Here is a 16,205-nt window from a genome sequence, read left to right as displayed (position 1 = left end):
ATAAGCTCAAGTAGCTTTTCACGTTGTTTTTTACTTGCATTTGTCCAACTGGCCTAGAGAACAATTTAAAAGACACAAAAGTTTCAGGGAAAGAAAAAACACACTATTTTACAGAAGACTACTTTCTTAAACTAGGATTGTCAACCTGGGCACCACTGATGTTTTGGACTGGAAAATTCTTTGTTGCAAAGGGCTGTCTAGCACACTGTAGGACTTTCAGCAGCATCCACTAGATGTCAGTAGCACACTCCTCCCCCTAATATGATAACCAAAACTGTTTCCATACAACCAAATAAAACTGCCCTGGTTGAGAACCATTGCCTTAGAGTCAGTCTATTAGCTAGAATTTTAAAATTACATTAAAAAAACCAAACACCTTATGAGATTGGTCTTCTGGGTTTGAAGGCTTAGGACTGTAGTGTTTCATGGGAAAATTCAATTAATTGGCATCATGTACTTCATAAAGTATATGTTCTACATCCCTAAATGGTGAGTAGTGTCTAGGGACTTAAAAGCTTACAAACGGCTTTCTAAGATACAACTGTTGGTCTCTACTGGTCCAGAACAAAAGTAAGTGAAGGTAAATAAAGGCTCAGAGAAGATAGTACTCTATAGGACTAATAATCTACATAAACCATGGCCTCATATAGCCTGACACCAAAAAAAAATTAGATGGTACCGAGCTACCACTACTGACTGTTCATTCAGATGAGGGCCACAACAGATGGATCCTGATAGAATGGGAGAAAAATGTGGAAAAAAACCTCAAATTCTTAAAAAAATCCAGATTTACTGCTCCAATTGAAACTCCTGGACTCCCCAAGACTATGACCCAGAGATACTCTTTAAACCTAAAACTGAAATGATCCCTTGAGGTCACCTTTTAGCTAAATAACATATTGGCTCATAAAATAAAGAATATGATCCGTAGTAATGGGCTCTTTACAAAGTTAGCTATATGAGACCAAATGGTCAAAATTTACTCTAAAGCAAACATTAAGATAAGGGCTCAGGAAAACTGGAGTACTGGAAATGATACAACCAGAACAATAAGAAAGAGAATGACAACACACTGTGAAAAATGTAACCAATATAAATTGTCATCGCTTCCCACTCATGGTGACTCCACATGTGTTACAGTGTGGAATTGTCCCACAGGGTTTTCCTGCAATCTTTACAGCTGATTGCCAGGCCTTTCTTTTGTAAAACTGCTGGGTGGATTTGAATTGCTATCCTAAGGTTAACAGCTGACTGGAAACCACTTGTGCCACCCAGGGACCTTGAGTAATTATTACACATGTCAAAAATAACACAATAAGCAGCACACTAGAAGCAAGCTGGATCTTTTTTCTTTTTTTAAAATTTACGTTAATGAAAACAATCTACAAAAGTTCTTTTGTGACTATATTCCTTTCTTCAACCTTCTGCTTGTTAGATTCATCCATGTGGCTAAATTGCTCTAATCTGTTCATTTTCATTGTCATACCACAACTCATTTATCCATAATACTGTTCATATTCCACAGTAGTTACTGCTATTACAAATAATTCTGCTACACATGTCATTGAGCCTTTACCCTGGTACAAACGAGCTTTTCTAGAATATATCTTCATAAGTTAAACCAATGAGTCAAAAGACCTAAAAATTTAATACCACCAAAATAGCAAAAGTATGTTCCAAAGTGGTTGTATCAAGTTATATTCCCACCAGTAGCCAACATAACTGTTATTTCTAACAAGAAACCTTGGTGACCTAATGAGAGACATTAACAGAACACGCTTTTTCAACACTGCCATAAGGTTGTATGTTCTTGATCGACAAATTCAATAACCACTTGGGCTTTTGCAAATCCAACCCTAACAACTAGACAGAGACTACTATACCACATGGCCTTAAAAAAAAAACATACAATAGCACCAATGGAGATATGACTGTAGGGGTTCTTGAGTTACTGCAGGAATTAAATTTTTATTAAGCCATGTTTTGCCTGTGCATGACTCTAGAATACCAAGGTACTGGTATACTTTTGCTGCTCTGTCTCACTTTTCACTGCAACCAATCGCTTTTCCCTTCAGTCACATGGTTTACTTGACCCATTAACAAAAATAAAAACTACTAGAAGAAATAAATCCAAAGTGATAACTGGAAAGAAAGATTCTTTATTTATGAAGGCCATTATTATACAAGCTCTGGTGTCGCAGTACCTAACACATTTGACTGCTAACCAGAGGACTGGAGGTTCAAACCCACCACCCACTTCTTGGGAGGAAGATGGGGAAATCAACTTCTATAGTGGTATTGCCACGAAACCCAAGGAGGGGTCTACATGAGTCGGATCTGACTCGATGGCAGCGAGTTTGGCTTTCTGGTTTGGATTATTATACAAAGGAATACCAGCTTCTCACTGGAAAAGAAAATAATGCCAATTCCTTCACACCGGAGATTATTTAATGACATCTCTATTTATATATTGGTTAAGATCATCAATTCATGGATCTAAATAATAAACTATATTTAAAATGAAACGGTAATACTTTCACTATGTTAACAATTACCTTAAAGCAATCAAAAAGATGATCAAGCTGTTCGGGAGAAAAATCCCATGCCAACTTTGCCAACAGATCATGTACATTCTTCACAATTGCTTCATGTTTCCCTGCCTGTCAAGAAAACAAAGAAAATTAAGGCCTACTAGAATTGAATAACAGGTAAGTAATATACTGCCTGCTCTCAACTATTAATGATTATTTCCATCTCTCCCATCTGACTGTGTAACATAAGAAAATAACATTTTAAATGATTTAGAACTGCCATCTAAAACTTGGCAATTCAATTTCCTGATATAAATCGTTAATATGTATTTTGGGAATTCATGTGAACCTTCAGTACAGTTTTACTCAATTTAACATGTCAATTTTAATAGTGCAGGTAGGAGAAAAATAAGGCACAAAAATGGTATTGTTTCAAAATTGGATCCTTAAGCACTCCAAGGTGAAACTGAGTATTTTCTTGCTTTCTATAGACTTAAGAAACAAAAAAGCTTTGTAATCTATAATTCAACAATAATTCCCAAGTTATCAATGGGTAGGAACCTATCATTTAAACAATCAAATGAATTACATAGTTTTAAACTCTGAAACCTGTTACTTATCATTCTGAAAAGTTCTAAATCCTTTGGAATAATTATTATTGATCTTTAAAATAATTTGTTATGTGACTCTTGGACATTACAGGGTTTTGTCCCATTCTATAAAATTTACAAGGAAATAAATTCTAGAGATGCTTTATACTCCCTTCAGTAGATATACCAAGCATTTAAACTAACTAAAACTCAAACAATACAAGCCTGCATGCCATGTCACGACTGCCATTATTGATTTAGCTTTTAGTTATCTTTCATTTAAAAATAAAATAGCCACTATCTTAAATTCCTTACCTGTGCTGCCCAGATATTATCAAGATCTTGTAAGGTCAGAGCTTTTTCTTTGATGACAAAACGAAGAATCTTCTCTAGCTTTTCTACATACTGTGGTTGATGAAGACTATCTCGCAAGACTATGGATAAGATGTTATTCTGCTGTATCCATTCCTAAATGTAATTCAAAAAACTCTATGAAAACAAAAACTAAAAAAAGCAGGTTTAAAATACATAAATTATTGCATACACTTTCAAACATTAATCAGAATCCAAACACACATTCACAAACTATAATACACTAATGTAACATGCTTATGTTCATTAATGTAAAATCATGAAGACATTACAGTAAATTCATAGAACTTAAGTTTGTACATACAGAAATGCTTCCATTAATTAGTAAAACTGAAATCATTAAACAGATTCTACCCTAGCATTTAATCAGAATATTACTAAAAAGTGCCTCACCCCACTGCTATCTAATCGATTCTGACTCACAGCCAACCTAGAATGGCCCCATAGGGTTTCCTAGGCTACAAATCTTTATGGAAGCAGACTGCCACATCTTTTGGTTAGCAGCCAAGCACTTTTTAACCACTGCACCATACCAAACCAAAACCAAACGCACTCTCGTCAAGTTGGACCCGACTCACAGCAACCCATCCTTGGGTTTCCGAGGCAGCATCACTACGGAAGTACATTGTCAAACCTTCCTTCCAAGGAGTGGCTGGTGGGTTTGAACCGCCAGCCGTCTGGTTAGCAGTCAATGCCTTAGGCACTATGCCACTAGAGCTCCTAAGGGCTCTCTTATTTAAGACAAGCAACAGGAACTGTTTAGGTAGGATGGGTATAGGTATAATTTTAGGATTTTTGGATTCTTTATAGCAGTTTCACCACAGAATTGTTTTCATATTCGGTGAAAAGGTATCTACTCTATTTTTTTTCCTTTTATTTATTAACTGATTACCACGTGCCAGACACTCAAACTGCTTATCCATTAGCTCCTTAAGCTTCAAAAAAAAAATCCTAGTGAGGGATATACTATTATAAGAAAGTAAACAAGGTTAAAAGTGTTTGAAGTGGGATGTAAATCAAGCCTGCATGTTTTCAAAGTCTGTATTTTCACAACATTATGCTGTGCTAGGGAGCTCTGGTGGCATAGTGCCTATGGCATTTGACTGCTAACCAAAAGTCAAATCTGGCGGTTCAAATTTACCAGCCACTCCTCAGAAGGAAGACTGAGCAATCTCCTTCCAGAGAGAAACCCAAGGAGGGGGTCACTGTGAGTCAGAATCGACTCAATGGCAGCAAGTTTGGTTTTTGGTTTGATGCTATGCTATGAGTGGGCAGTGTTTACGTGCTGTTGTACATGGAGAATGCCAATTCGACATATGACAACAATATGCTCTGCTGCTTGGTGGGTATTTGTAATCTATACCAAAACCAATAGAAGAAAGCACTGATTTCATGACAGAAAAAAAGTAATAATCCACACTGTGAAGGTTTGAAAGTATTTCATTTACTGAGATTAAAAAGAAGACAGCCCCGAAATGAGTTAGACAATACACTTCTCAACTGGTGAAGTGTTTTATTTCTAATCCGTTGCAGATTTTTTTAAATACATTATTATTATTATTACCAATTCCAAGTTGCTGCAGAAGTTTTTAAACATTAAATATCATTTTGTGTGCTTATCTAGGCAGGGTAACAGTTCAAGGGCAACCACCAACCATCAGACTACACTGTAAATACCTCTATGCCAGACATTCCAAAAAGTAGACAAATCACATACAAAACAGATGTCTCCCACCTAGCCCCAAACATCCTCTACATATATACTTTTGTTTTAATTTTATTGTGCTCAACTATATGTAACAAGAAACTTGCAATATTACCCAAAGAGTATAATTGGCATTAATTACACTCAGCATATTGTATAAGCACCACTGAGAATTATTTCCCAAAGTTTTGTATCACTTCAAATGAAAAAGAAACTCAGCATCCCTTAAGCACTAACTCCCCATTCCCCCAGTCCCTGGTAACAATGAATCTGGTCTCTATGCATCTGTCTAATCTATATTATTTCATATAAGTGGGGCCATTACAATATTTGTCCTTTTGATTCTGACTTACTTTCACTTAGCGTAATTTTTTTCCAAAGTTGATCTGTGTTGTGGCATGTATTAAAAACTCATTTTTCTATAGCTAAATAATACCCCATTTTATGTATACACCACATTCTGTTTATCCATTGATCTGTTGATGTACACTTGGGTTGCTTCTACTTTTTAGCTACTGTCCTACGTAACTTTTACAAGTTCTAATAATTACCTTTCCCTACTAAACTAAAGGACTTCTGGTAGTACAGTGCTTAAAACTGTCGGCTGCTAAACAAAAGGTTGGTGGTTTTAACCCGACTCTGTGGGTAAAAGATGAGGCAGTCTGCTGCCCTAAAGATCTACAGCTGTGGAAACCCTGTGGGGCAGTTCTACTCTGTCAGTGGGGCCGCTATGAGTTGGAATCAACTCTTTGGCAGAGGCTTTGGCTTTTATTAAATTCAAGGATCCTTTAGGACAGAGACAGTTCTTTTACAGATGTCTCTCTAGTACTGTCACACACCATGCACTCAAAAAATATTGGCTGAATAACTTAAGAGGCATACTTACTCATTTTAAAAATACTTTACTTTTAAATATACTTCACATATGCAAACATATATGGCAAATAGGTTTCTAAATTTTTTATAACTGTTTTTAGTTACTTCAGAACATCTATAATAAACAGTAAGTTTACCAAAGATGTGCTAAGCTACCCATATCACTACTAGACAATTATTAAACTATGTTATTACTACCAAAAATTCTCAGGATTAAATAATCATAAATAAATATACCTCACAATCTAAAGGTTTACTTAATTTTAGTATTACCAATTTTAACTAGAGCTATTCCACTTTTGCCTTAAGGAGAGTCTTATTCATGAAAGAAGAATCAAAGGACTTACTGCCATTCGCTCAGCTGTGAGCCACTCTTCCTCTTCGGGATTACCATGCCGATGGGTATAATATGACACACTAGATATAACCTTATTGACTTCGTTTAGTGCATTCATCTTTCCATTGAAGGAAGAAATTTGCAATAATCTGTAAGAGAAATTTAGTGTTAGATATGATTCCAAAAATTCACACAAATAACTGTTTCAAGAGGTAAGTATCTTACCTAAGTATCATTTTTAACCTAAATATTTCTAAATTTTTTACAGTTTCTTCTTGTCCTGGAACCCTTGAAGCTAAATTCTTCAAAGATTTAATAATCATTGAAAGGGCATCATTTTTGGCTTCATTCTTAGCTTCTTTTTTCAGTTCTTCATCAGTTAAGTTTTCTAAAAACTGTGGAACCATTTCTATGACTGGAAGAAAGTATTTTTTCACTGTATGAAGAGTGAGAAACTCATAGCATTGTCCAAATGGTCTGAAATAAAAAGAAACAAAACATACTTGATTTCTTAAAATCAATTAGGATTTAACTATGACTATTTTATGTAGCTTAAAAGAAAACACTAGAGTAAGAAACTACAATTGAAAGCACAAACTCAATTTTTATGAATAAAACAGCAAATTCTATGGGGCACTGAACATTCACTTAAAAAAAGAAACAACTTACTTAATAAGAGCTGCGATTATTTGAACGTTTAACGCAGATCCATTAATAAAACGATCGTGCAAAATCTGGAACCCATTTAAAGTGCCAAATTTGTTGAGAAGATCCACTAGCCAACCCTGTAATACAGGTGATGACAAAAGTTAACTTCCTGGTTATATTGCGGGGGGGGGGGATAGCATTTGAAGCAATGTCTTAACTAAAATATACTTTAAAACACACACACGCACACACACACACAACCAAACCCACTGCCATGGAGCTGATTCCAACTCCAGCGACCCCCATTAGATTTCTAAGGCTGTAAATCTTTTTTTGTTTGTTTTTAAATTGTGATTTGGGTGAAAGTTTACAGAGCAAATTCACTTTCATCAGTTCACATATACTGTCTCATGACAGTGACTACAATTTACCACAATGCAACAGCTCCCCTCCCATTTCCTTCCTATAGTTTACCTCTTCCCTGTGTCCTTCCCTCCATGCTAACTTCTGCCCCCTGAGCTATGTCCCTGTACATACAAAGCCCTTCTATTCTCCCATGATTATTCTCTCCAAGGAGTGTATCTAGCTAGTGTAAATGCTCATCTCATATGCTTGTCTTTTGTTTGGCTGGAAGCCACTGGTGTGGGTTCAATTCCAGACATGAAAGGCAGCTGCAGCTAGGGGCCATAGTCTGAGGGGTTCCATCAGGCTCTATAAGACCTACAAACCTGGTCCCTTTCCAAGACTATAAATCTTTATGGAAGCAGATTACCTTGTGTTTCTCCTGCAGAGTGGTTGGTGTGTTTGGTTAGCAGCCCAATGCCTTAACCACACTGCCACCAGAGCTCAAAGATTGGGCTCAAGACAATCTTTTTTACCTTGTCTTTTTCTAAATGGCCACATTTTAAAATACCTGAGTGGAAAATTAGGGAAAGGCCCCACAAGGCAAGTTCTCTACTAGTAGCCTTAAAGAAAATGATCTTTACTGGTATTTAAAATAGATATAGAGAGATGGGATGGATAAATACACACACACACACACACTCACTCAAGAGAAACAGAAAATACTAAATGAAAAGTAAAAATAAAAACCCATTTATTTCAAGATGATTCCTATAGGAATCTTATAAGAATCCTTATACACCAACCACACAGGACAGAAGAGAAATGCCCCATAGGGATTCAAAGGCTATGAATCTTTTATGGAAATAGACTAAAACATCTTTCTCCCATGGAATGGCCAGTGGGCTGCAAGGACAACCCAAGAATGAAATAGGGTGCTTCAAACTGAGGCACAGTTATAGTTGACCATTAGCAGCAAAAAAACAAAACAAAACAAAAAAAACTTCCTTTATCAGGCTCTTTCATTAAGATGGAAAGAGGCAAACCAAGACCAATTGCCCAACAGAAAAATTCAAAATGACTATATACTCTAGAATTTGCCATATTCTTTTAATGTAGTTTTATGTGTACTATAGTTAGTTATATGTTGCTTTTCTCAAAGATAGCTATGATGAACTTCACCCGAGACTCATCTCAACCAAAAACTTTTTACTATACTTTTAAAGTTTGAATAAATAGTAGTCATTTAAACATCTTCAAATATCTTGGGGGAGGGGGCAAACAAGAGGGGGGGAGGTGTTGTTTACCAAAATCAGGTAAGTTGTACTCTCATCAAGAATCCTGACAGCTTAACATACTACACAAAACATTGTTCCACATCCTACTTTGGCGAGTAATGACTGGTATCTTAAAAGATTGCAAGTAGCCATCTAGATGTAATGATGGATCTCTCCTCATCCAGAGCAAAGAAAAGTGAAGAAAACCAAAGACACGTGGAAACAATTAGTCCAAGCGACTGGTACACCATGCAATCTGCAGCTTATACAGGTATGCTGGTCTGATAGAGCCTGATGGAACCACTGAGACTACAGCCCCTAGGTGCCCTTCAGGTCTGGAATTTAACCCACTCCTATGGCTTCTAGCCAAACAAAAGACAGGCATATGAGCTCAACATTGACATTAGGTAGATACACTTCTTGGAGAGATCAATCATGGGAGACTAGAAGGGCTGTGTATGCACAGGGAGACAGTTCAGGGGCAGGAGTGCATGGAGGGAAGGACATAGTGAAGAGATAATTATGGGGAGGAAGCGGGAGGGGAAATGTTACACTGTGGGAAATTATACTCAATGTTATGAGACAAAGTATTTATGAGCTGCTGTATTGAAAGCGTATTTGCTCTGTAAACTTTCACCCAAATCACAATTAAAAAGAAAAAAAAGAATCCTGACAGCTTTAGTTCTGTCATGGGCTAAAAGAAAAGCTGAGGCTACGGAGGTTCAATGCTTCTTCTCAGGGGTAGGGAGTAGGGGTGGAGTGAGGATTAAAGCAGCAAGTAAAAGCAAGACAGACCTATCAAGAACTCTAGAGGGTGGTCATTTGGTATTAAGGCTGAAAATACTATTAAAACAGACTTTTAAGCTCTGTTAACTCAATTTCTCAAAGGTAGCTAAAAACATACTACAAACATAGTACTTGTAAGGTAAAAGACTGTTTAGAAAGTTTATCTCCACCATCTAACTTTGATTATCTAAATTCTGTCACTACTACCTTCAGAGAATAGGAGGGAAAACGTATTGGCATTTACATTTCCCTTAGGTTCTTCATAACGTGGTGCTTATATAAAACTAGGGACAAGGTTGAAAATTCTCCAAATATATACATCTTTTAACCAATTTTTTTAAGTCTTTTAAAAGACCTGTTTGCAATATAAAAAAAGAAAAAATATTTCTGATTTCAGCAGGAAGTAAATGAGCCATTAAATATGCTTCTCCCTCATTCATACACACATACACACCATACTCCTGATAAATGTTTTGAAAGGCTAAGTATTCTTAGTTCTCATACTTTATAAGTTCAATAGCAATAACACCTAAGCTTCAAAGAAATATTCTCAACCAAAACTTTGTATTATCAATCTTAAGTTGTTCCTTGTAAGTCTCTGTAAGATGGAGATTATTAATGTTCCATACAGCAAAACTGAAGTAAAATAAAACGTGGTATAGACATATTGACAATTCCATTTAGTTATTTACAATTTCTGTAATATTACTTTCGTGACATCTTGTAAGGCATTTATATATCATATATTTGATTTTGGAGTCAAAATCTTAAAATGTCTGAAATGATCATGGCCATGGCTTAAATATCAACACCTGACTGCTTGGTCAAAGAAGTAATTTCGTACTCTTGTTTAAAAGGGAAAATATGATCTGTTTCATCCTAACCCAAATTATGACTCTTTCCAAGAGGCTTGGCAGAAGACCATGGGGACTAACCATACATGAGAAAAGTAAAGCTAGGAAAGATATTCACAAGGACTAAACTGACATGCCATGTCTGGAAAAAGGTGCCAGCTTTGTGTATGTTCATTTGAAGTCTCAAAGCCAATGTGATTTTCAAACTTTAAATTTTTAAACACAGAAAAACTTAACAACAGTAAAAATAAAAGACAGACTATAACATGCAGAATTCTTTAAGAATATAAGAAAGGAGTCCACCATGTTAATAGCATGTTCAGGTCATTTAAATGTTCTATGGCAGAATAAAACGATTGTTAATATTTAATTTATAAAGTAACAAAGCAACATACTTTTGGTGATCGAGGGTCTGGAGAACGAGCAAAGAGTTCATCTTCAGGCAACTGCACACTTGAGGAAACGGATTCACATGGACGTGTACCATTGTAGATATGGAATTTGCAATGAGGATTTAAGGCCATGGAGAGAAGTTCTAGAAGTGGAAACCAATCTTGGGACAGCTTGGCCACACACAGTTCCACCAGACGATGAGTATTGTTAATAATACATCTCTATTTTAAGAGGGGGAAAGTGATTTTTAGGATGTAAACACTGTGATTTCAAACAAATTATCTTTCAATCTTATTAATTATGATCTCTCTCCATTTTTCTACACTAGTCATTTGTATCATGTTTAATTGCACTAATATTGGCACAAGCTGATAAATCAAGATAAATTAGCATTTATTTATATATCACCTTCTTTCAAAAATCCATTTGCAATTGCTTACAAAAAGAAGAAGGCATCATAGGTTGTCTCCTACTGCTCTATGTCTATAGGCAAGATATAAATTACCGTTTTCTATCTTTGGAATTTATATACTAGAGGCAGTAATTGGTAAAAATCTAAACAATATGTCGATTTTCCAAGATAGAGTAGATCTGCTATATAAATCTAAATGGAAAAGTCTACTACTACTTTCCAAGTCTTCGTAACCTATACAGTTACGTGCCAAATAAGAAGATACTGGGATTTTTATGCCATGGTCATTTTGGGGAAATAGTTCAGAGCATAAAAAATATCTGCTTTACAACTTATGATCATTTTCATATTATAAATGAGGAACAGAGATTTGGAGTAATAATTGTAAATTCATCAATCTAAGATGTACCTTTTAAGATCTCTGCAATCATCATCAATGAAATCATGCACTGCTATTTTCCAAACTGGTGTTTCTAGAGATGATTTGCATTTGCTTCTGCTTATTACTTGGGGACATAACCAACCATTTTAAATTCTCTACTTGAGGTTTTTTTTTTAATATCTAAACTATAAATTGAATTATGTGAATTTTCAGATCTTTTTCTTCCTCCATCAGATCTCAAAGTTGAGACATACATATTTCCTTGCTGTCCCTTTCTGCATAATGAGTAAGTTCTCATTTACCCCAAATGTATGCAGATAGTATAGTCCCTATACATACTACGAGCATCTGACTTAAGGAAAACTCCTACTGCCCTTTAATACAGGGCTTCCAACCAGATCTGTCATGGTCAACAAAGCAAAAGAGAAACAAATCAGAATTTTTACAATATGGGTGATTTGTCATGGTAACCATAATGGGAAAAATTACAGATCAAAGCCTTGGAATGGGAGACTTGAAAGAGGCATTTCAGGAGCCTAATGTTTGAAACTAGGTTAGTGGCAGGATTTTCAGTCATACACATCCAAGGCGGTATGGTTGGCTGCCATCTTTGAGGGCACTGCCATCTTTGAAGCCCTGCTTCACAATGGTATGGAAATTTGAGCTCACTTTGAATCAGATCAACCAATCCATGCTTGCAACAAATTCCTCATTACAATCACCTTCACTTGTTGCACATGTAGTCTTTATATCATTGAAAAACTTTTTTTGCACTGCAGTAAGGTGAAGTAAGAACCATATATGCACCTGTTCTGACTCACCTACAAATTCCTTAAAGACAAAAGGATGATCTCGTTTGTATCCTGGGGATTGCCTATAGTGTGTACTAGATTCTCCATCTTGGTTATTCCTTAAACTCATTGCCATTGAGTCCATTCTGACTCAGAGAGATCCCCACTGGGTTTCTAAGGTGGTAAATCTTTACAAAAATAAACTGCCACATCTTCCTTCTTCTGAGCAGTTGGTGGGTTTGAACTGCCAACCCTCTGGTTAGCAGACAAATGTCTTAGACACTACACCACCAGGGCTCCATAAGTATTCCTTAATGGTACATAAAATAGTAGTGCATCTTACAATTGATAGCATGATATATTCAATGAAATACAATGACATGTCCAAAAGTTACAAGGTACTAGAGAACCCAGGAGACAGACTAAACCAATATTTTCTAACTCTAAACCTCATTCGCATTCTAAATGACCACGCGTCCTTAAATCAAGACTATAATTAAAAAAGAAAAAAAGGCTTCTTGTTTTTAGAGGCTTTGATGCAATGATTGGGCATAATATATAATCAAAATACACATTGTGGGTGTTGTGTGTGTGTGTGCATTACCCACAGGCATCATCACATAAATCTGATTTTCTAGAGTCAAATGCAAGACTCACATGAATTTCAAACTTCCAGCCACTCACTGCCTCATCTGTAAGGATTTTAGTGAATGATATTGTTAGCCCATCTCGAAAAAATCGTTGACAGGCTTCACTTTTAACATCAAGGCCTAAGAAAAAGGAAGAAAACTTAATGTAAACAAAACATTTCTCTAGCTGTTTTACAACGTCTAATTACATGACAAAACTTGGCAACTCTTCACTGACAGCTAAAAAATGCAGAGTAGCTTTGGAAGAAAGACTCCAAGCATTATCCTAAGAAGTCATTAATACTGCAAGGACTAACATTTCAAAGTTCTTATATGCCAAGAAGGTAGCATGATTAAGAAACAAAATAATCTTTTAATACATTTTTTACTAGTCCACTGTTAAAACTACAACCAACCATGTAATGTTAAGACTAACTGAAAATGTTTCAAATTATGACAGTAATTCTTGAACACAGAATGGTTACCAGTACCATGTGACAGGAAAATCTAAATACATCACAGCATTGTACTTCTTAAAAATAAACTTTATAAATTAAAAAGCAACATTTCTCAACTACTGAATTTCATCTGATTACAGAAACATAAGAGCCTTGTGTCTCCAAATACAAAAGATAATCTATAGCTCTTAATGAAAACATGATCAACTAATCTGTATACTAAAGTATTATTTGATTTTGATCGTAAAAATAGATGTCACCTAAACCTCGTACTGCAGAAAATCTGAATCTTGCCTAAAATGCATCAGATCCCAGGAAAAAATTATGGGAAGAAAACCCCTGTAAACAATACACGTCCACTGACTGTCAATGCTATTAAATAAAATACCATTAGCTGTTTTTATTTATCATGGTTCTGTCAGGATATAGAATGTGCCTAGTACACAGAAGTCTTCAAATAGTTGCTGAATTGATGAATCAATGAATAAACAGACAAAAGAGATCTGAGTAGTGGAAAACGACTGTAATCTGGTAAAATATTTTCATAGTTTACTAGATCATTTTTATAAGATCAATAAGGTATAAAGCATAGTTTTTAATGAAGGTGGGATAATTAACGTAAGTGAAATTGTTACCCTTGCCATGCAACGAGACAGACCTAAACAGTACCCTAAAGTACTAAGGTGTTTCATTCTGACAATAATCTATTGTGAGAGTTCCTGTTGATAATTAAAACACATCCTTATTTCAGAAAATAAAACGTTACTGACATCTATTTTAACCTTTAATACCTTAATAAAAATAGAGAAAAAAATGAGCAATTAGACAACTCTACCTGAAGTTTGACCAAAGTCACTGGAAAAAATGATTAATTCCAACATTAAGCTTTTACTTTTGGACAACTGAGTAAAAATATCATATTACTTTTATTCCCCCCACCCCTTACATAGGGCCTCATCTTTCAAGACTTATTTTTCTTTTATAGGAAAAACAAAATACATATTAAACATTTTTCTGTACATTAAAAGAGAAATAAAATATTCAAGTTATACAGCTGCAAAACAGTAGTGAAAACACTATTAATGAAATGGTAACTTTCAGCCAAAGGAGCATAGATGAAGATTCTATTAGGTACATACCCTTGGATTCACTGTCATTTCAATAAAGCAATCAAAGGGCAAATAAACGATTTACAGATTAACATAATACATATCCCAAAATTAGAAATGGCATACTTTAAATTAAAAAGTCAGATATATGTGAAGTGGAAATCCATCACCTTCAGAGTACTTTCCAATTAAAAATGCTATTTTCACATCTTATTATTTTATACACCAGATAAGACTCTAGGTTGAAAATGTTTTACAACTCTTGTGTGACCTATGGAACACATATCTCCCACCAGTATTTTCAGTCTCTCAGGGTTCTTAGGGAAGCTGCTATCCCAGTTGTAATATGTGCTACTACCTGGTGGGGATCTGTTAACTGCGACAATCTGAAGAAACAGCCCTCACCTCACCAATCCTACTGCCAGAGTTCACTTGTGACATATGTGTCCCACATAATTGTATCAAAATCCATATTAGCTCAAAAAACATTTTTTTCTCCTTGATTTCAGCATGCCTTCCATCACTGAAAACATGTGGTTATCAACAAAAAATTTAAAGCAGAAAATAATTTACTCATGAAAGGGTTATTAACCTTTTAGTGACAATCCCTTTGAGAATCTGATTGATTAACTGATCTACTCTTTAGTAACACGAATATACACAAATTTTGTTTATAACTTCAGGAAGTTCACTAACACCCTTGAAGGTTGTCCAAAGATTATAAACCCTTGCTCTAGTCTAGGAATATTTAACAAGTGTTTATAACAGAGGGAAATTAAGTTTCCAGGGATAAAGTCGAAGTATTATCTATAGGCATACTTTATAGAAAGCATAACAACATCTAAACTTACCTTTTTTACTAAGCTCAATAGCAGCTTCTAAAAGCACTTCTAATTCCCCTTTCGGCAAAACTGGAACCACCCATCGAGGCCTAAGAGTTTTTATAAAATAAAAATATGCTTATTGGTTGCACACTAAAAAAAGGCACTCTAAATGCATTACTAATTTTAATTACTCACATCACTATAACAATACTGAATATTAAAACAAGATTGACAAAGTATCTGTTTAGTGAGACTAAGTATCTGGTGTCTCTAACAGATTTTCTTAAATGTACTGTCAAATAAAAGACATGTACTGAGAGGGTAAAAAGCCTTAATTATTTTAAGAACTTTAATATAAAGCTACTATAATAATCAAATGTCAATTAATTGGATACCTATTGTTTAAATTCACAGAAAGTGCTCTTTGGGGGATTCAGATTAAAAGGGATATTATTATCATGACCCTCTTAGTTGTCTTGAACTTCCTCATAAAGAAGAAAATATTCTGAAGGCAAATAACTCATTTCTGGCTTAATTCATCTCAGAAAAAGATTTATCATCTTTTCCTGAAGGTTAAGTGAGCCATGAGTCTCCAAAGTCTCTATGCCTCCATGGACACCATCCTCAAATATCACACATACACGCTTTCTCGGGTGGTTTCTCTGGTCGCAATGACAGCCCACCTATGTAAGAGCCCATAATTTTCCTCCTCACCACCAATCACACATCCACTGCTCCCCAGAAGAAAAAGCCTTATTTTATTCATTCTTTAATCCCTGAACTAGATTAAGAGCTAGCAAAATTCCCAGATAATACTTGCAGTGTAGTAAATTACTTTGTGTGGCTTTTCTACCCATAAGTCTTTGTAAACTCCAAGGTGGGATTTGCT

General features: G+C 35.4%; 1 protein-coding gene across 1 annotated transcript in view; it reads right to left on the bottom strand.

Annotated features, from left to right (window-relative positions):
• Positions 1 to 16,205, bottom strand: part of USP9X (ubiquitin specific peptidase 9 X-linked) — a 97,259-nt gene that overhangs the window by 74,895 nt on the left and 6,159 nt on the right. Inside the window, exons 3-11 of the mRNA XM_042782641.1 lie at positions 15,344 to 15,423; positions 12,954 to 13,066; positions 10,714 to 10,932; positions 7,081 to 7,196; positions 6,637 to 6,888; positions 6,422 to 6,560; positions 3,437 to 3,589; positions 2,556 to 2,660; positions 7 to 53 (exon numbers count right to left, since the gene is read on the bottom strand). Of these exons, the coding sequence (XP_042638575.1) occupies positions 7 to 53; positions 2,556 to 2,660; positions 3,437 to 3,589; positions 6,422 to 6,560; positions 6,637 to 6,888; positions 7,081 to 7,196; positions 10,714 to 10,932; positions 12,954 to 13,066; positions 15,344 to 15,423 (1,224 nt within the window). The remainder of the gene's footprint in view (positions 1 to 6; positions 54 to 2,555; positions 2,661 to 3,436; positions 3,590 to 6,421; positions 6,561 to 6,636; positions 6,889 to 7,080; positions 7,197 to 10,713; positions 10,933 to 12,953; positions 13,067 to 15,343; positions 15,424 to 16,205) is intronic.

This window comes from Orycteropus afer, unplaced genomic scaffold (assembly GCF_000298275.1).
Source record: "Orycteropus afer afer isolate SDZICR_OR568_19922 unplaced genomic scaffold, OryAfe1.0 scaffold00401, whole genome shotgun sequence".
Taxonomy (NCBI): Eukaryota; Metazoa; Chordata; class Mammalia; order Tubulidentata; family Orycteropodidae; genus Orycteropus; species Orycteropus afer.
Note: the sequence above shows the minus strand (reverse complement) of the source record. Positions and strands in the feature narration are given on the sequence as shown.